This window comes from Atractosteus spatula, chromosome 3, assembly GCF_055471065.1.
Source record: "Atractosteus spatula isolate fAtrSpa1 chromosome 3, fAtrSpa1.hap1, whole genome shotgun sequence".
Taxonomy (NCBI): domain Eukaryota; kingdom Metazoa; phylum Chordata; class Actinopteri; order Semionotiformes; family Lepisosteidae; genus Atractosteus; species Atractosteus spatula.
Window position 1 is genome coordinate 24,653,035 of NC_142708.1, and position 20,786 is coordinate 24,673,820.

General features: G+C 36.2%; 1 protein-coding gene across 1 annotated transcript; it reads left to right on the forward strand.

Annotated features, from left to right (window-relative positions):
- The first annotated feature begins 681 nt into the window (after positions 1-681).
- prrc1 (proline-rich coiled-coil 1) lies at positions 682-18,305 on the forward strand. Its single transcript, XM_088911395.1, has 9 exons — positions 682-818; positions 2,087-2,200; positions 3,881-4,258; positions 4,720-4,868; positions 10,171-10,273; positions 11,230-11,393; positions 11,909-12,012; positions 12,722-12,824; positions 15,626-18,305. Exons 2-9 carry the CDS (start codon positions 2,104-2,106, stop codon positions 15,833-15,835), a joined length of 1,308 nt encoding a protein of 435 aa, XP_088767521.1. The 5' UTR covers positions 682-818; positions 2,087-2,103; the 3' UTR covers positions 15,836-18,305.
- The last annotated feature ends 2,481 nt before the right edge of the window (positions 18,306-20,786 follow it).

A 20,786-nucleotide genomic window follows, 5' to 3' on the forward strand; every position in this document is an offset into this window, starting at 1 on the left:
TCATTAGTTTTACTTCATTTATCATACATTTGTATTAATTTTAAAGGGCTCTGCAGGACTGTTTCTCCATTTTATACATGTACATTATTCTATGAGCTTTTGTATCTCAGTCTGGGAAGAACTATTGACATTACATTGATTCAGCAGAAGTAGTCCCATACATACAGTAATTCTTTAAATCAGAGACTCGTGGGTAAGGCTGAAAAGCTATTATAGGGAACTGACAAATAAGTGGTACTTTTTGCCACTCTTTGTACATAGCCCTTTATACTGTTGGTTTAAAAGTGGCATTTATTCAAAAATACTGAAGACTTGTTGTGCACGTATGACAAACTAGAATTCTATAGACTTTCTACAGGGAGGGAACTGACCCTATGGATTTGACCCAGAGATGCTTAATATTGTACATTTGCTGTCAATCAAAAATGTTCATAGGGCATGGCTATCGTAGTAGTCACGTATTTCGAAAGAACATTATTGAAAATATTAAACAGCGGCGAAAACGAAAAAGCATAACCTTTGAATAGGACACAGTAGCTAAAATACACAAACCACAACTCTGTGATTTCCTTGCTTTACAACTTGTGAGCAGCTCTGAAGTTTATTTACACAAGCAGGAGACTGCCCACTCCACGCACGGCAGACGTGGCATTTCGTGACGTCGTTGAGACGCGGCCATTTTGGAAAGGAGCAGGATAGAGTTTTGTTTGGGTGTCTTGAAGGGATTCCCTTCGTTTCCCACTTAAAACAGGTTGGATTCAAACTCCGAGGAGGTATTTTACACTGCAGTTTTTTTATCAGAGGCTGTGAGAAACCAGGTAAGATTCCTTATGATATGCAATGTCACACCGGTTTTGGTGGCTGTATGTTGAGCGAGGTTTGGATATTATGATCATTCTGATCGTGAGGCATGACATTTCGCCAGCTTTTTTAACATTTACTTTACAGCGATTTACAGTCTGATTGCAGCATGACAGTACAGTGGTGTTGGCTGGTTTGTGTTAGGACTAGTTGTGTTCATGCAGCTGTACCAAGCATTTATAATGCAATCGTCCGTGTTTCTTAAGACTCAAAAAAGTTGTAACACTCAGTGAAAGTATGGGTTAGTAATGTATTTGAAATCTTACAATAGTGGTTTTAAAGTGATCGCCATGTCTGACCAAGTTGAAATCGACAACATGGGCTGTGAAGCGCTTCGCCGGTTTGGTGTGTTTCGGCAGCACTGGAGACGTGGCAGCAGCCGTACAGTACATCGGCCTATCCAGGAGTTGAAAACCCGGCTTCTATGTACTCGTGTGCAAGCGCACTTGTGTGAGTGGTAGTTAATATACGCGTTGTGCAAGCAAGAAATAATTTTGGGAAATTTTGAGGCCTTATGCAGAGGTGTAGGCTGATTTCACCACTACGGTGAAGAGAGTGTAATTAATGTAGGCTGTCTGATTTGTCTCAAGACAATTGCAGTATGTCATCTTTTTTTAATGTGCGGAATATAGGTGAAGAAAAAAGGAGTCCCACTGCTTTTACCTTAATAGTTTGAGATGGAAAGATTAGATATTGAGATATGGGATATGACGTTGTAATTTGATTTTTTTTTCATTTTTTTATTGAGTTGAATTAAAGCACATAAAACGGTTTGCTGTATTATCTGACCTGGGGAAAAAAATGAGTGTGTCAGTGGTAGAAAAAAAAACTGAGCATGAGGTTTAAAAGGTATTGCTAGCCATAAACCTTGTACATGAATCTCCTATTTATAGCGAATCTGGAATTAAACCTGTGCCAGCAAAAAAAAGTATTGTTTCCATTATTTGTACTTGCGCTGTCCATGAACTGTAAATGAGAAAAGAAAGAAGTGCTTTCACTCAAAGAGAAAATGGCTGTGTGCCACCTTTAACCTATGCAAGAAATGCAAACTGCAGCCCAGTAGACTATGCTTTTGGAATATTTTGCTCCTCTTCAATTTGGGTGACTTATGAATTTGCTGGAATTATTTAAAATACTAGCAACCTTCAGACGATTAGCAGCATTTTTCCATGTGCAAAATGCAAATAGCTGTATAATTTAAGTATATCTTGTTTTCGGATTGCAGTGGTTTGAGTGAGGAAGATGATGGAAGAGAGTGGAATAGAGACAACACCACCTGCCACTCCCCCCCCACCCTCTACTGCTGTTGTGGGTCCTGCTCCTCCAGCTCTGTCACTAGGTGGGACAAAAGAACATACACCATTCTGTACAAAGTGATAGAAATGAAAGAGTTTTCAAAGAGAAATCTTAGAAGACATTTGGCCCTGTTAGTGGACTGTTATTTCAGTGCATACCTGAAGCATCATGTTTCCATTTATTGTACCCGTTCACTGCAAAGAAAAATTTGCTGGGAGTCACTGACAAGTTTTATGTAGGAAATAATCAGTCCCACAGTGTTTTGGTTTTAAAGTTAATCTTGCTGCAGATTGTCAAGTTGCAAGATATAGTAGTTGGAGAATCTAACTTATCCAGATCTGAATTCCTCCTACCTTGTAGAGGTCAATTTACTTATGCTTCCCTCTGTTTATCTTATGTATTTAAAAGCATGTTTTAACTGTGGGACATGTTTACCAATGAGCACTTATCTGTTTTTAATGTACTTCACTGTGCACTACACTACACACAATGAAACATACAGCGCATAGGTTAGTATATTTACAGAATGTACAGAAATGGTGGACAAAAACCCCCAGACTTCTACTAAGTATTAAACTCTTAATGTCTACAGAGGCCAAATAAGAGATAAGCTACCTTTCTAAATACATGCAACACAACCTGCAATTAGATCTCTCTCTCTGCACCCAGGATGCCACAAAATAAATTGGAGTTTATCTCCCTATTCTAAAAATGCACCCTGAGCAGGAAAGATATCTCTTACCAAGGTATCTTTCACTCAAGAAACCCAAGTTCCCTAATCACAGAATAGCAAGCTCTCTCTAGCAAGGTTCAAATACTTGGCTCCAATCAGGTTTTGTGTGGATGATCATGAAGTAGGGGCTCTTGTCTGGCGCAAGTTTCAAGTTCCAACTCCTTCTTCTCTCTGTTCTTGTCCTCTTCACCTTCTTGTCCTACTCCTCCCTTGTTGTTCTTCATGTGATCCTATATGGGTATGTTTCTGTACTATTCATTGACACTCATTAACCTACAACTCACACAGGTATACCAAGGTAAACTTTACAATTGTTTTTGCTCAAAGGACCCCCACACCCCAGCAAACATCCTCTCTGCTTTGAAGCTAGAAGTGCCAGGTATCACAGACTTTATCTAAACTCTAAGAGACACTTCCTTGTCACCTAAAGCCGTAACTATATCATATTATGTTTTTGCAGAAAGGGCCCTTATTTTTTGTTTTTCACAAACTTGGTCTCTCTGTACTTTGTATTCTATGTGCAGCTGTACTCTTTGTTTTCTTCCTGTTACATTCTGGTTATCTCTGAGATTTTGTGTTTTGCACTGGTACTTGTCAAATTTCTGTTAACAGTATTGTTGCAGTTAATGCCATGGGGTCAAATATTTGAAATGGTGCGATTTTGTGATATTTTTGACGTAGTTGAAAATCCATGTCTTAGGATCCTTCAGTCCTGTCCACATGTGGCTGGCATCACATGCATAATTTATGTGGCTCTGGGTACATTTTAAAGTAAACATTTCAGTAGGTGTAGCTTTCCACAGATGGTCAGCAAAGCTGGGCAAACACAAATTTGAGTTTGGATTACAACATGGAAGCAAATATTGCATAGGCAGTTAAGCACCATTAAAAGGTGTGAGTCTGTATGTTCAAAGGTCTGAAGTTTTTAATAGCTAATAATTTACATTTCTGAAAGAAAAGGAATAATATATATGTGTATTTATTTTACAGGCATGTCCAGTTCTTTGACACTCCCCAGCACAACTGGAATCTCTTCCTATCCACCCCAAGGATTTTCTACACCCCCTGCCTCTGCCCCTCCCATCAGGCCCTCTGTACCTCCATCTTTTGGCCCAATGACGTCAGCCTCTCCCCCTCCACCTCCTGGCGCAGCCCCCTACGGTAGCCCTGTGGCTGCCTACCCCGCTGGCCCCGCCCCTCCCCTTAGCACCGCTCCTCCACCTGGGCCAGTGATCTCTGCTCCTCCCCAGGCTCCGCCCACATCAGGCTTCAGCATGGGTGCCAACTATGACATCACAAGAGGTCACGCTGGTCGCACCCCGCAGACGCCTTTAATGCCTACCTTTTCCAGCCCACCAGTAGTAACAGGTGAAGCCTAGTTATTGTTATTTCTGTGTTGTATAAATACAGGAGAGTGCGTCGTGTGGTGTATTATTTGAAAACCTTTACAAATACAGACATATGCTATCAATTTAAATGAAATGCGTTAAAATATGTATACATGCATGCATCCATGCATTTTTGTTCAGGTAAAGTGAGTCCTGGGTTTAAGAATTACCAAGATAGGAATTTGTTCTTAGAAGCAAGATTTGTTTTTAGAAGCAAAAGTTTTAATACCGTACAGAAGGGTTTTTCACCTTTAGCACCATTTATGCTGTATTTAGCCTTCCAGTTATCAATGTTATCAACCAGTTATCAATGAAAGAACACGTATCATTTTCACTGTGGAGTTCAGGGAGCATTCCCAGTCCATTTCTAAGAGGAACTTTTCAGAAGGTGATAAATGTGACTACTGATCTGCTCTGTAATTTCTTCACTTTGGTCTCTAGGGGTGGTGTCTAACCCCATGGTTCAGCAGCCTGCCATGTCTGGGACAGTGGGATCGGGCTCCTCTATTACTTTTCCCGAAGATCATGAAGACCCCAGTGTGGCAGCAGGGAGCGCAGCTAATGCAGGAGGGATTTGGGGATTTATTAAGGTAGGCTTTTGTACCAGAGTCTAAAAGAACATCCAAGCGTAAATAACAATTATATTCCACAGTCTCCTGACAGGTGAAGATAGAGGAACAAATTAATTTTTGCTCTAAGGTACAAGGTAATTATAAATGTATACTCTTTAGAGCGACATATTCAATTACTTTATCACAAAAGCACATCACATCATAATCGGCAGTTGTATAGATTTAATTTGCTTTAGTTCACATAATATTCCTTAAAATGTCTGTACTAATTAATCCAAATACTGCATCTGTTGGTTATTTGTACCATGGATATCAAGTCTGAGTTGGAAATGGCAGCAATAGTATGTTAGCATCAAAGCAGTTTCTGTATCTAGTGGTACTATAGTATGAAGTGTTACTGTCAGTGAAGAGTATCCACAATAATTCCTGGTTTAGACACAAGGGAACATGTGTTGGCACTTTTCAGTGGAAAATTTAGTGGGAATTATTTAAAAATATTTTCCTTTGTCCATTGACACTTTAGCAAACCCAGTACTTTCAGCAAAGCATCGCTGTGGGTTTGCTGTTAGCTCTTAGCTGTTGACCGTTGGGTGATTGACAGTGTATGTGCTTCATATTTGACCTCATAAGGGGCAAGCTTATTTTCAGTTCCTGCTTCTGGGGAGATGCTGGTAATTGTGCTGATCTACATTAAAGTTACTGTGTGAAGCTGAAACAATTCCACTGCTGAGCTGGCACTAATGGTAGCAGGTCGGTTTCTATACAGTCTTATAGAAACAAAGGGATGGGGCACCAGTATTATCAGTATATTTCTATACTGAATTATAATGTTTGATCTGTCTTTTAATTAGTTTTCATTAAATCATTGACCAGATAAAATGCCACTGTGGAGGCCAGGAGGGTGTCTGGGTTTTGTTTTACCTTGCATTTCTAAAGGGAATTGGAAACATAGTTAAGTATTTTACAGGAAAGTAGAGAAGGTTTATAAAATCACGTCAAGCAAAACAAATCACCAAAGGGTGCTTTCTGTCAGTCCTCACCCAAAACATTTTACGAATGTATTTTTCTGCTATAGACTTTTTTGATATAAGAAAGCATAGTTGTCCATATTGTTCTTTGTATTCTGGTCATTCCATGTGAAATCAGCCTGAATTTTGTGTGATTGTATTACATTTTGCTCAAATTCAGTTTGTATACTTGTCATGCTGTGGAAATCTGCCTAAACCCTTACTTCCAAGGTCTATTGAATTAGACTAAAGGAACCTTGTATTGCACTAATCACTCATTGAGGATGGTTGTGTGTTCTATGACTGTTTGATCAACTTGTTATTTTTCTTTGAAACATTGGGTATGGTGTATTTATTATAATTATTGGCACTTATATAGTGAAATGTGTGTATCCAGACTACTTGAGAAGTGGTTAATAGAAAATGGAGAGTATAGTTAAGGGGTATATATCCCAGTTGTGTAATTAGAGGAGTACCTCAGGGTATTGTACTAGTACCACTGCTCAGAACATTAAAGATTCAGATTCTGATTTGTGATTGAGGAAACCCCTGGAAGATGAAGTTTAATGTAGGCAATATGCAAGGCATTACATTTATTTACATTTATTTATGCAGGTCGTAAAAAACCTCTAAAACACAGAGGCTGTTTATGAAAAAGGATTAGGTTTTTATATTGAAACGTTTTCTACATCTTTCAGATAATGTAGTGAAGCAAAAAAAAGCAAACAATTTTAGACTATACACATAAAAGTGTAGAATTTAAATCAAGGGCTTCATTTAGAATACACAATTTAGGCAACCATGTTATAGACAAGATATTGCTGCATTCTGGGGCTTAAGTGAAGCCCCTACACTGACAGACTGAACAAATTAACTCTTTTTAGTCTTGAATAGTCTATGACTGGACGTGATACCTGGATTCAAAATCATCTAAAGCACTGACAAAGGCAGCCCAGTGGATTGCTTTAAAAAACAGTGAAACAAGAACCAGGGGACCAGTAGAAACTACAAAGATTCTTGATGTCTTCAATATTAATCTGTTAGTCGATGTCCATTGCTTGTATTAGATCTCATTATCATGTATAGGTCCAGACTGCTTTGAAGTTATTTTTCTAACGTGGAGAGCATGTATTTTGCATACATTGCAATCAATAAGATGGCATTTTGAGAGAGCAGGATTGCAAACAATAGCAGATAGACAGTGATGGTAATTGGGTTTACCTCCATTCATACCTGAAATGAAGTCTTTAAAACATTTATCATTAGCTTGACACTATGATGGGGTGCAAATACATACCACGTGGGTACCATTTGGAGAAAGCATTCTTTTGATCTTAATTTAGCCAACTTTAAAAAGCAGAGAACTCTTGTCTCAAAGCGAGAGGGTTTTTTTTTCTCTGGCATGATTTTGTCATTTTCTGTTGCTTCCTTTGTATCAGCCTCGATTGTTTCAAGAAAGGTATCTTCCTTCTATCAGTTACCTACTAAAAAATCAAATGAGCAAGATAAGCCAAATGGTCCCCTTTCACTTGTAATTGTTGTCATGCTAACATGCTAAGTTTCTGTTTCCTACATTGAGTTTCATAACAAAATAAATGTGAGCAAGAGTGGTAATTTATTATCCTCCTTCTACTTTTGTGTGCCATGAAATAGATTTCTAGATTCTGTTTTTAGCAGTCAGAAAATAAAGTATGCATGACTTATATGAGTATATGAGTAAGATCTCATATCTTGGAATGAGAGTCTGTAATTGCAATTTTCTGCTGAGAAATTGGCATATTTGTAGAGTGCCAGTGATGGTAGTTCCACTCACAAAGACAATCAAATATGCATTATGAGAATTAGGTTGGCTTGATGCTTTTATGCAAAGTAGCTGGGCCTTTTGCTTTAGTGTACAACAGCAGTAGCAATATAGTATCCAGGATTTAAACCTTCATCCTTGTAGTTATGAGTCCAGAGCATCCATACTACACATCCAGATATATACTATTTCCTAATTTCACCATACATGAGCAATGCTGGAACAAATACTGGTCCAGACATCAAATTTACAAGGGGAGCTGCAATGTATTTGAATCAGATTAAACAGATCCATTTTTTTGAGTTCTCAAGTTTACACGGTGGGATTTTGAAAATTGTGAAATCTGATTATTCTGGGATAGTATTCAAACAGGATTTGAAATGCCATGTAAAAGCAGCTACTGCATGAATTTCTTTTTCTACTGAAGTACACAAGCCAGACTCTGTGGGGAGCTCTTGCACCACAACTGTTACATCTTGACCCTTGAAGGTTCCTGTCGAATTTTATTCCAGCTTGGCTTTTAACAATCCAAAACAGCTCGTTATTGGCATAATTGGACAAATTTAAGTTCTTCAGTTGTTGCTGCTTTAAAGAAACAGAAAATCTACAGACGCAACAGCCCACCAGGACCTGTATTGAGCATGTCTGTCTGTCTTATACTTTTAACACCCTTACCTGAACCTGTAGTGCCTGGGAATTTATGAAAATTTTGAACATTTAATTTCTACATCATTACATTTTTATTTGCTTAATCAAATTGAAATTGATTTGTTCCAATTATTATTCAGCCCTTATTTATCTTAAAATCAAGCAATGAATCTTCTGTGTCCAATTACTGCTTGATTTGCTTCCTAACTAATTATGTACTTTGTTAGTCTCTGTTATCTTCCTGAGGTCTAGAACATGTCAGGGATTGAAGAACTCTGTATATACAGCCTGCAGAATCAGGCCCTACAGGACAGTGTTTTGGGCATCCCTGGACAAGGCCATCTGGTGTTTTCAGATATGGAAAAAAAATAGATGAGAAGTCTTAGCCTTAAAACTGAACATCTGTGTAAAGTTATGGAAAGGGATCAGATAGGCACTGGCTCTTTTTTGTTTTATTAATTTCTAATATTAACCAAGTCAAGCTGACCTTATTAAATTGCTCAAAATGGATCTTTATAGACTGCACTGTAGATCTTGCTCCTTGGAATCAGGCTTAACAAAGAGCTTTATCTTCAAATATATTACTAATCTAATTTCTAAAAACTTACTTTCATTTGAAACATGAGTTTCATGAAACTTCAGAATCAAAATGAAATTCTAAATTTGGCTGCAGGGTGTTGTAGATAGAAATGAAATGACCTACCATTTAAAGTTATTTTTTCATTCAGTAAATATTATTGGAAATCGATGTACATTCATCTGTTAATGTTTTTAAAGTGTGTGATCTATACGTGTTTGATGTGCTTATTTAGTTTTTATTCCATGCCCGTGAGGAGTTAGTGATGAGTATGTGGTTCAAACACTTAATTCTTTCTGTGTTGTGCTAATTGTGCCATTCTAACCTCAGAGAGATATTCATGAAACAGGTGTGATGGTCCCATTTTCTCTTTTTTTCCCCCAACAAATCCAAATTTAATTTGGGAATACCAAGCAGATGTGCTTAACAATTAAGAGCCAGATCACTCATAAGCACTCAAGAGTGCTGTCAACTTCTTGCTAACGTATAAAAAACCCCCAATAAATTCTAAAACACGTCAAAGGCTAAGGCCCAAAGTACATCAAAACCTCAGCCCACCTGGCAATCACAAACTGCAAACCAGATGCTTGATGAGATTCTACAGTGCTCTTATGTTTTTTCTGCAGTGCAAGGACCTCATCAAGTGCTGGGTTTGTGATTTGTGATCACTAGGTGGGTCACAATTTTGATTTTTGTTTTTTTGTGGACCTAGATTTTGTTTGTAAGAATATATGTGTAATTACAAGAAATAGCATAAATGCACGTTAAGGAATCTATTAAAAACCTTTCAAAATGTGCTTTAATCAGTGGACTATAAAATTGAAGTCATGTTCTAGCTCTTATATCATCCTGATTTGTTTTTAACTGAGCAGATCTTTGTTGCAGCTGACAAGTATCATGATGCAGTGAAGTCAGAGAGATGACAGGCTACTGTATGTGTGCTGTGTGGAAGCATAATGGTTGGGGTGTTTCTTCAGTTCATTAGCACTGAGTTTAATTAATTTTAAGTAATGCACTCCTGAAAAATGTAAAGATGAAGAATGATTGCAGTGTTTAATTTTCTCCTTTATCAACAATTGTTTAGAGAAGCTTTGTGGCTAAGTATACAGTGTATCCTAAGTGCAATCCTAAGAATGGATTATTCTTAGAATTAGTCTCTTGTCTATTTATTAAGGATGCCACTTTAATTAATACCACAAAAAATTATATTAAGTGTCTTGGATGTAATGATTATTCTGCTCTATAGTTAGATTTATACAATAATTCCTTAATGCCTGATCTTTTTAGGGTGTAGCTGGAAATCCAATGGTGAAATCTGTTCTGGACAAAACGAAGCACTCTGTGGAGTCAATGATCACTACTCTGGATCCCGGAATGGCTCCATATATAAGTATGTCTTGTTTTAGTCACTCAGACACAATCTACACAATCTACAAGAGTGATCCACACAAATTCTTTCATTCTGCATTTCCTGCACCCTGCTTTTTTCCATTTTCTTTTAGTAGCAAGCTGTATCAAGCATCTGTTCTTTACTTGTCTAGATTCATTGCTTGTACTTCACGCTATAAGAGCTATTTGCTCTGAGCAAACCTGACTTGATTTTGCACTAGGGCGACAGAGTGTTTTATAAAGTGCTGCCACATAGCTTCAATTTCAACAGTATCAGTAATTGTTCCTGTAACTTCTCAGTGATTTGATCAGGAAACATCTTGTTCCATTGTTTGTTTTTGCCACTGGGAAGGCAGCTGTTGCTGGTATTGAATGTTGAGTATTTGTTATGGTAGTTTTTTGTGCAGTGATGTCGTACATTTTGTGGAAGTTCCTCAAACATTTTGATTGTAATTTCAGATCTCTTCAAATTTAAATCTGTAATGTTCTTACATATAAAGGGATGAATGTTGCAATGTCACTTGAAAATCCATCACAATTAAAATTAATAAGGCTTGCTTGGGACTTGAACATCCCAAATTGCATTCAGTAACTAAAACCCCACTGAATACATTTTTAGTGAAGCTCATACTTGAAGCAGTTAGTATCTTATGTTTCCTTAATGCTCTCAATGATTTATTGATTTGGCTGAAGCCTAATGGCAAGAAATATTAACTACCAAAAAGCAAGATGGTTCATCAGGCCTCCTCTGGTTTGTAACCTTGCTTATGTTCTTAAGAAGCCATGTATAGAAAGAGATATTTTAAGAGTGCATTGCAGAAGATATTGTAAATGTGATTGCCTAATTTGTTGTTTTTTGTTCTGTGGTTCAAACTCCTGAGAGAATGGGGAATCATCATTTAGTCATGGCCTTTCCTCACGTGCTTCCATTAACAACTCTCTGCATTGTAATTCCAGAGTCCAGTGGGGATCTTGACATTGTTGTGACCTCCACTAAAGAAGTGAAAGTTGCAGCTGTGCGCGATGCCTTTCAGGAGGTGTTTGGGCTGGCAGTAGTGACGGGGGAAGCCAGCCAGTCCAACATCGCTCCCCAACCTGTAGGCTATGCAGCGGGGCTGAAAGTGAGTAGAGGACTGTTATATTGCACTGCATAGCTTCCTGACTGAACAGCTTCTTCAAGCAGTTTGTAGATTAACACAGCTAATGCCTGTGTTCCATGAATCCTCTGATGACGCATGATGTTTTGTAAAAGAAAACAAATTATACAGATCTTTTTAAAATTGAGTCATATCTTTTTTACAAGTTTCCAAAGAATTTGCAGTTTACAAATCCTGCAAAAAGGATTTCATGGGTCTCTTAGTTGTGTCAGTACCCTGTAAATAAGAATTGGCCACACGCCAAATAATCCTTGCTCTTGTGACAACATCTTAGATGGCTACCTGATGTTCTGTTGACATACCATCTACAAGGTAAACCGGATAAGTGCCTCCTACTACAGGGAGGTGTTCAGGATGGATAACAATAGTGTGTTCAAAGAGTGGGGAGAAAGCCTCTAGAGACATAAGTGGATCAGTGCAAAGAGATGTTTCTAAGTTGATAGAACTTTAACATTTGTGCTGAAATCATTTCTTTGCAGGGTGCCCAGGAACGGATAGACAGTATGCGTCGAGTGGGGATGATCCATGAGAAGCAGCCTGTTGTCTCAGTAGAGAACTTTATTGCAGAGCTATTTCCTGACAAGTAAGGGGGAGTTTTCTTTAATCTTCCTGATTAGCTTCAGCTCCCATACCCAAGCTAATCAATATTCTCCTGCATTTAACAAAGCACAGCAACTGTTCTGTTCAAAGTGTTGTGTTTCTCTTGTTCTTCTTATTAATCTATCTCATGTACAGCAGGATATCCCAAGGTGATACCATCAGTTAATCAGTTTATCTGTCTTTACTTTCAAGTTTTCTAATACGTTGTGGAGTAGAGTTCATTTATCGTTCTAGAACTGGAATCATACCAGAAATGTTAATAATCAGTTTTGTTTAAGGTTACCTAAAGAGATGGCATTGGCAAAAAAATACTTTCAGCTTTTTAGCTGAAGAAAACTGCAATTACAAATTAGCTATATATATATAAAATATGTATAGTGTATATGATGCATTTGTCTCTTATCCTGCTGTATAAAAAGGATATGTCTCCCTGGTTTGCTTAATTTTAATTTTTGCGTAATTTGAGTGCACTTGAGTAAGTCAAGTAAGATTTAACAAAAATCTTAATCTGAAAACTGGAAAATCATATAGTCCATGAAGCGCTCATATAACCATTCATACATACCATATAATATGTCTGTTACATCACTTTGTTAAAAATGTGTATTTTCTTTCCTTAGTAGAAAAATGGGTTTCATAGTTATCTGATGCAGTTAAGGAGGTGATCAAACTTCATATTTATGTTCTTTCAGGTGGTTTGATATAGGCTGCTTAATTCTAGAGGACCCTGGCCATGGTATTCACATTGAGAGTTTTACACAAGCCACTCCAGTACCATTGGAATATGTTCAGCAGGTCAGTGTTTTAAAATTACTGCAGTGGAGTTTACATTTACGCAAATTTATTATGAAAAGTTTATTTTGCTTGCTAGGATTGTTCATGTGAAAAGTGATGGACAGTTTTCATATTTTGGTGGAGTCCATCCCTGTGTAATTGGTACAAATTACGTAATCCTCAGTAAGCATGTTTCTCCCTTGAAATGTCATGCTTTTGATGTAGCTGAAAATTTTCAGACTTTGCTGATCAATTGCATATTGAGGTAAAACCATCCATCTAGTTGAGGATATAGAAGTATATAATGTCAGAATATTTAATTATTTATTTAATTAAGGTTTGCCAGTTTCATAAGTAATATATGTATCTTTTAATCTCACCATCACCATGTAGCCTTTAGGAGGTTTTTGAGAAGATGTATAGTTTTGTATAATGTTTTTGTTTTTTTCTTTTTATTGTTTATGCAGATAAAGTAAAGCATATTAAATACAGAAAGGAAGGTCTTTTGCTGTGTTGCAAATGTATTGGCCCTGTTGGTATTCAGTCTAACTTTAAATTCCAGTTAAGATGGAATCCCCGAGTGAAATGTGAAATGTTTGAAACTAGGTTCAGTGGTGTGATAGGCTGACATGTTTGAGTACCTCCCATGCCTAACTTTTCCAATTGGAGCAAACAGACTTTGAAAATTATTTTCTGATGTGAATCTGTAACATCAGTTACATGCAGTACTTCTATATTTTAGCGGATGCCTATCTGTAGTATGTACTTTTCATAATTTAATTAAAGCCCTATTAGCTCACATACTTGCAGGATATTGGGGAAAAAAAAGGGAAAATATTAAAGACTAAGACATTTGTATATTCTGATAATGAATCTATTCTAAGAGACACCTCTGCCCCTGCAAGATTCTTTGCTGGCTGTGGGCTTGGCAGGCAACATGCATTTCTCTATAATGTAAATCTTAATAATTGGCCTCCCTGTCCAATATTATGGTGCTCAACACTAGCAAGTTATTTTGTTTCCCATGAGTGGAATAATTTGCATTAGGAACGGTATGATTTCCAGACAGTTTGACATTGAGTTAATTTATTTCTCTGTCCAACATTAACTTGGTCGATTGGTTAAAGATTGTCATTTATATGGAGAATTGACAATATTTTATAATGGCTCAACTATAGACAGCCCCCACCTCCGTTCCTAACATAAAGGCTAATGTATTTACTGTACACTTGATTAAAGGTTCGTCACATCATGTGTCATTTGTTATTTCAGGGATCAACTTTATACATTATTTGACATAGTGCTTTTTATCTAGAGTTCATATATTCTAATGATCATTCAAATTATGTAGAATAAATCGAAGCATGTTAGCAGGGTCCTGTTGTATTTGCAGTACTGCCTATTCCAAATCACTCTTTACGTTTAATGTTAATGGTATTCTGAAAAACTGGCTTTTCTTGAAAGCTATATCATAATATGTAAATGTCTCCCATATTTGACTTTGAAATTGCAATACTTATTTCTAGTAGACCCCTTGTTCCAGCAGTTCTTTTTCTGTTTTAAGCATTGCATAGTTTTGAGGCATGTAGTTACTTGAATTCCATATGGTCTCCACAGTACAGAAGCTACAAGCTTCAAAGGTAATTTAGTTTTTATTGGACGTAATTATGTGATAGTTGTGCAGGTAATAATGCGATGTTTTTAAATGATCATTTTATCACAATGTTAGAAAATTAATGTGCACGATTTTTGCTTTGTTTTGAGAATTCTTTAGTGTCTTTCATAAACTGCATTTACCAGGATACAATATAATAGGGCTAAATTATTCACATTTTATTCTTGTCTATGGATAGCAAGCTTCAATAAACTGATTATATATAGTTGTATAAATTGTACTGTATACCATATATATTTATCCTGATCTATCAGTAGATTTATGCATGTCCTAGAAAGTGTTATGTAGTTTTAAGATATGTTTCTTTTAATGCTTATTTTTACTCTTCTCGCATTTAAAAGAAAGTATGTTCATTATCCAGAAAGAATATTATAATTAATTACAGATGATAATCAGAAACTGCTTCACCCTATTTAGGAGTAGGAGATAACTTTGCCCTTTAAAGTGAACAAATGAAGATATCCTTCATAACTTATGATTATATAAGAGCTTTAGGTCTCTGGTGTCAGCTCACATAGTGTTATCTTCTTTTTCATAGATTTTGTATAACTTATTACTATGTGATCCATGATGTCTTTGGATATAAGACTTATGTTTTTATTATATGATAGTAAATTTGTCATAGTAATATACCAGACCGAAGAGTCTATTTTTTACTCAGTAGGAAAATTAATAAATTTCTTGACTCTTCATGAGAGCAAGTACAACAGAATGGTAGATCAAAATTGACTGAGGTATATAGTGTTTTAAAAAGTGCATTCTATAAATCCGAAACAAACCTTTTAAACATCTCCTCTCTGTTTTTATGCACATACAAGCATGGAGTTTACCTACAGACCCTGGGTGTTCTCAGCTGAAGACACTCTGTACATCCTGAATGCACATATTCTAAATGTACCAGTATAACAGCATGCATTTACATTTAGTTCTGTTTGTAGTGTGAAGAGCATCACCAAAACAATTCAGTGGATTTACATACAAGAAGATGTACATTATACTGGTTAGACATTTAAACTGATACTGTGCTAACAAATTAAGTGTTAACTGTACTTCATTGTGAATTGGCTGTTAATGTTGAAATATTTGGTGGTGATTGTTTCCTGGATACCTTAATCCTCTTTTATTTCTTTTCTGATGGTTCTTGCAGGCTCAGTCCCTCACCCCTCCAGATTATAACCTACGCTGGTCTGGTCTGCTGGTGACAGTGGGAGAGGTGCTAGAGAGGAACTTGCCACACATCAGCAGGACTGACTGGCACGTCATGCTCACAGGAATGTCCCGAAGACAAATGATCTACAGCGCAGCCAAAGCCTTAGCCGGCATGTACAAACAGCATCTTCCACCCAGGACCATTTAGCATTAAAGAAACATTATTTTACCCAGTGGTTTCTGAAGGACTGTCATTTTTCACACGTTCAGGAGGGATGGGTTTGAGTTTTACAAAAAGAAAAATGAACAGGTTCAAATCTTCAGTTGACAAATGTAATGTATATACAGTAGTCTTAAAAATTAATAAATTACATTTATTGAGATATCATGAAACTGAACATTCCAACTGCTCAGTTGTTCCCTTTTTATAGATTTTGAATACCAATAAATCTTGACTTAAATGCCGCCTTCCTTAAAAAAGCTTATGAAATGTCTTACCACCCTTCTTAATCAAAGTGGTTAAAAGAATTTCATTAATATAAGTGTTTTCAAAGATTCTATGCTTTGCAGCACCTAGAAGTCTTAATTTCCTGAAACCTAATACAGTATATCCTGGAGAAATTTGTTTGCCTAACTAGACAGCTGAAATGTTTTAATTATCTCCATCTTATCCTGAAGTAGATTGTACTTTATAAAAGCTAAGAGACTTCGGCCAGTATCTATTTCATGGTTATTTGCTTTGAGATTTGCTTATGAGCAAGATAATGTACCCCATGTTCAAGTGTGAACAGCAAGAAACAAAATTTTTTTAACGTATTTAATTGCAGTCTTTTTTTAATTGCTGGTACACTGCTAAAACCAGGGGGAATTTTTTATATTAAAGCACCTAATTCATATTAGAGAGATAGATTTGTCTTATGTTATTGTATAAACCTTCAAACTGAATTGGTTTATTGATGGCATAGTGTAACAGAACAAACTGAATCTTGTAACAGCTGTTTCTCTCCTCAGCATTCGTCTTCAGGCCTAAGAATGTCTGTAATACCTAAGAATATGGATATTGAAATATCTGTTGATTGCTTTCTGTAATGCTTGGATTTTGTTTCCTCAATAATACATTGTTTAGTATCTATAGCCATGGCCACACCTGTTTGCTCATGAATTTGTCTGTTGCAGTAAGCTCAGTTCACCCTAGGCAAGGGCTTTTAAAGGGGGCTGAGCTACTAGAATTCTATTTCTGAGGTTTTTCCAAGCATCTCAGTCCTATAACATATCAATTTTGCCAAAAATGCAGCATAAGTAGCATTGAATACAATCGCAGATTCATTTGTGGTAGCCCTTTATTTTTTTTTTACTTCACTCTTAATATTATGTAATAGTTTACAGGTTTTTTTTACTTGTGATATTTTTAAAACTTTTGAATTACAATCAACCAGCTCAGAGTGACTACAGAACAAAATGGAAATTGTTGTGAATGACCTTTGAGTTTGATTGTTAATGTTATGGGGGAAAATGTTTACTGTTTGAACTACATGTGCATGACAATTACAGTTAAACTACTTATTATATTTTAAACAAACATGCCCTGTCCTCTTCCCTTTATTTTAATTGGTATGTGACCTGATCTCTAGAACTAGTCATTTTCAGGTTAATTTTCAAGTTAGATGGTAGTAAATTATTATTCATATAGGCCAGCTATAAAAGATCTATAATGCCAAGCATATATATTAGAATCTTGACTTACCTTTACAGTTGTAATTTCTCTTATTGTGGTGAAGCAATAATGAAGGAAAAAGAAAAATTAGGATATATAGTTAATGGCATAATTTAAAATTGATTATGTTGTTAAAATGATCAAATGCACTAGTAAGATCTCATTTAGATCATTTACAATTTTGGTCATTGTGTTACAAAAAAGATCTTACAGCTGTGAAATCGATCCAGAAGAGAGCAGGTTAAAAGGCTTGTCAGACACTGACAGACTAAAAGAATGAACTGAAGAATACAAGTGAAAACAGGATTGAAGTGCATTTTAAACAGAGTAGGGGGCACTTTTTTACGCAGTGCTGTGGAAATCTGGGGTAAACTATGCAACAAAGCTGTCAAAGCCGATACCCTGGCTTGTTCTAGGACAATGTTGAGTGAGGTTATTGGATCAATTAGTTCACCACCAAACAGCTTGTAAGGCCCAATGGCCTCTTTTGTTTCTAACATTTGTTACTGTGTCCTTTTGCTCTTAAAGCCAGGATATTTGCAAGAACTCATTTACAGGAATCAAAAACCTAAATTAAGAGTCAACCTTGAAAAGCTGGTTTTGGGAGAGCATGTCACATCAATTCAAAGTATTCGAATGTAAAAGTAATGTAAAATATAGATGAATTTCTCATCCCCACACACTAAGCAACAGGTTAACTTAGAATAACGAATACAGGGAAGACATAGAAATTGAGGATGTCTGTTTTCTATGCAGCTGGAAACTTTTTTTTTAAGTTGCAGGACTCAAAGACCATTTTGCTAAATACTATTCATTTGCTGTTTTTTTTAAATGCAAATGGACAGAGACCTTTCTTCATATGCATATGTATTTTGTTCTTTGTACAACATTTTAATTTGTGGTTTTACCCCCCCCTTATGTGTTACTTTTTTCACTTAAGGCAAGTAAAACCTTTTCTTTGCTACCTTCTGTTTGCATTTATTGAAGGCTAACTCCAGGTGATATGCCATTTCATATCTTGGCTAGAGCTGTTGGTGAAGAATATACAGTTACGGGTATATACAGTACACTGTCACTGTTCATCTGGGATACAAATGTTGGTACATGTAGTAAATAATATTTTTAGAATGTTTCTGAAGTATATTTAACAGAAATGCAGATCTTGGAAAAGGTAAAGTGGCCTTTGTGTCATGTAAAGAATAATTTGTTTTGCTGACATTTTCAATTCAATTTTCATGCAGGGTTTTATTTAGGAATGTAGGATAAATTACCTGTTGAAGATTTAACAATTGAAAAGGAAATGGCCTGGTGTTGTATCCAATAGATGGTATTTCAGACACTTCATATGCTAATAACAAATAAAAAGAGGATAGATATGTTATTCAGAAATCTAATTAGGCAACTTCTTCGAACTTCATAAGGAATCGTAAAGAATAAGCAGCTGTATTATAAAGAAGTGTTTCTTGTTTTCACTCCTGACTCTTGTTCTCCATTTCCAAACCCTCTAGTCCTTCTTTTCAGTTGTACAGTAAGCTAAGCTGTCCATTTGTTTGAGTTTACATTATTCAGTTCCAAGAGTTTGGAAGAACCCTTTAATCAGTTTGTTTCCCTGAAATATTGTGTGCTAACAAGCTTCAGTTCTTTTAATTCCTTAAGTTTACCACATTTAGTAGCAGAATTTCATTGTATGTAACTCATGGAATCCTGAAACAAAATGTTATGTGGGGTTATTTTTATAGTGATTGGACATTTTAGAGAGGGTACTGAGAACTATATTCTATTCCTTTTTTCTAATGGATGCCAATTTCCTTATATACTGTAAGATACAGTAGCTGCAGTCTAGCAGTGTTTTAAAGGCAAGTGCACAGATGCAGTATATACTTAACACAAAAAAGGTGTTTGCCATTTAGGCTATTACTGTCCCATCTATTGTTCTCTAGTCTTGGTTCAGTCGTTAATATTGATCAATTTGTTTTTCTTAAACAGCTGAATTCTTTCTGTAACATGGTTAGTGCTGAATTGAAGTTTTAAAATGAACTGTTTTGTACTTTAATAGGCATTTGCTGCTGTGCCTCATTAATTGTTTAGGGTGCTCATTGATGGAAATTAGCAATTGGAATGTGATCAAGGTATGGTATAAAGACGTGGAATATTAATTTCACTACACTCCAAAAAAGAAGACCCAAAACACACTCCAGGTTAATGAGGTGCTATTCAATGGAAGTTGATTAGAACCATAAAAAAACAGGATACCTATAGGATCCAGTATATTGGACAAAGAAGTTAGAAAATGGATGGATCGATATCAGCTTTTATATAGTCTTCAGCACTACTCCAATTGCAATATAATTGAGAAATAACATTGTTCTCATTAAATTTTCTAATAACAAGTGCAACTTCAATTTCCATATTGGAATTTGCATATTGTCTGAATACATACTACTGTATATTTTATTATATTACTAAAATCAGGAATTGACAGAGCAGTTACAGAACCTTTCCTCTGTTATCCATTTTTATTTAGTAGCTCTTGCTGAAAAGTACTAATATCTGTATAATTATAGTTAATGCCATTATAAACCTAAAGTGAAATCTTGCACAAGCATAGAATCTACCTCTGTAAATTATTACCCTTCTTGCACAAAACCGTCTAAACCAGAGAATCCCGTACTGACACCAATTGTTGCGAAAATAGTGAAAACAAGGAATTGACTGAATGGTTTAGTTGATAAAAAAAAATATTCATAACCCCCAACTTGTAAGTGATTTCTCCAGAATATACCTGGGCGGTTGGTATAATTAGAGGCATGTGAATTATTTCCCTGGCACAGCTTTGGTAAAAAGAGTAATAACTCAGGCACACTTGGTTAAAGAAATGTTTATTAATGATGACTATACAAACACTACACTACACACAAAGAAATATACAACACACAAGTTACTATGTTTACACGAACAAGGTGTTTCAGAGGCCTGCCATCCTTGTCACCCAGAAAACTCCCAGACGTCTACTAAGTATTAAACTCTTAATGCCTACAGAGGCCAAATAAGAGATAAGGAACAAGTAATAGCTTTATTCCATGCTGAAAAGAGAAGAAAGAAAACACAATGTTTCGGCCGTGGAGCCTTTTCCAGGTGTGACACAGATGCCACAAATTAAATAGGAGTCTATCTCCCGATTCTAAAAATGGACCATAAGCAGGAAAGATGTCTCTAACTGAGGTATCTTTTACCTACAGTACGTTGCCTAAAACCCAGAATAGCAAGCTCTCTACAGCAAGGTTAAATTACCTAGCTCCCATCAGTTTTTGTCTGGATGATCATGAAGTATCTCATCTGGTGCAAACTTCAAGTTCCAACTCCTCCAGACTCTTCTCTCCTGTTTTCTCTCTTTTTCTTCTCTTTTTGTACTTTCTTCCTTTCTGTGGTTTTAATGTGATCTTAT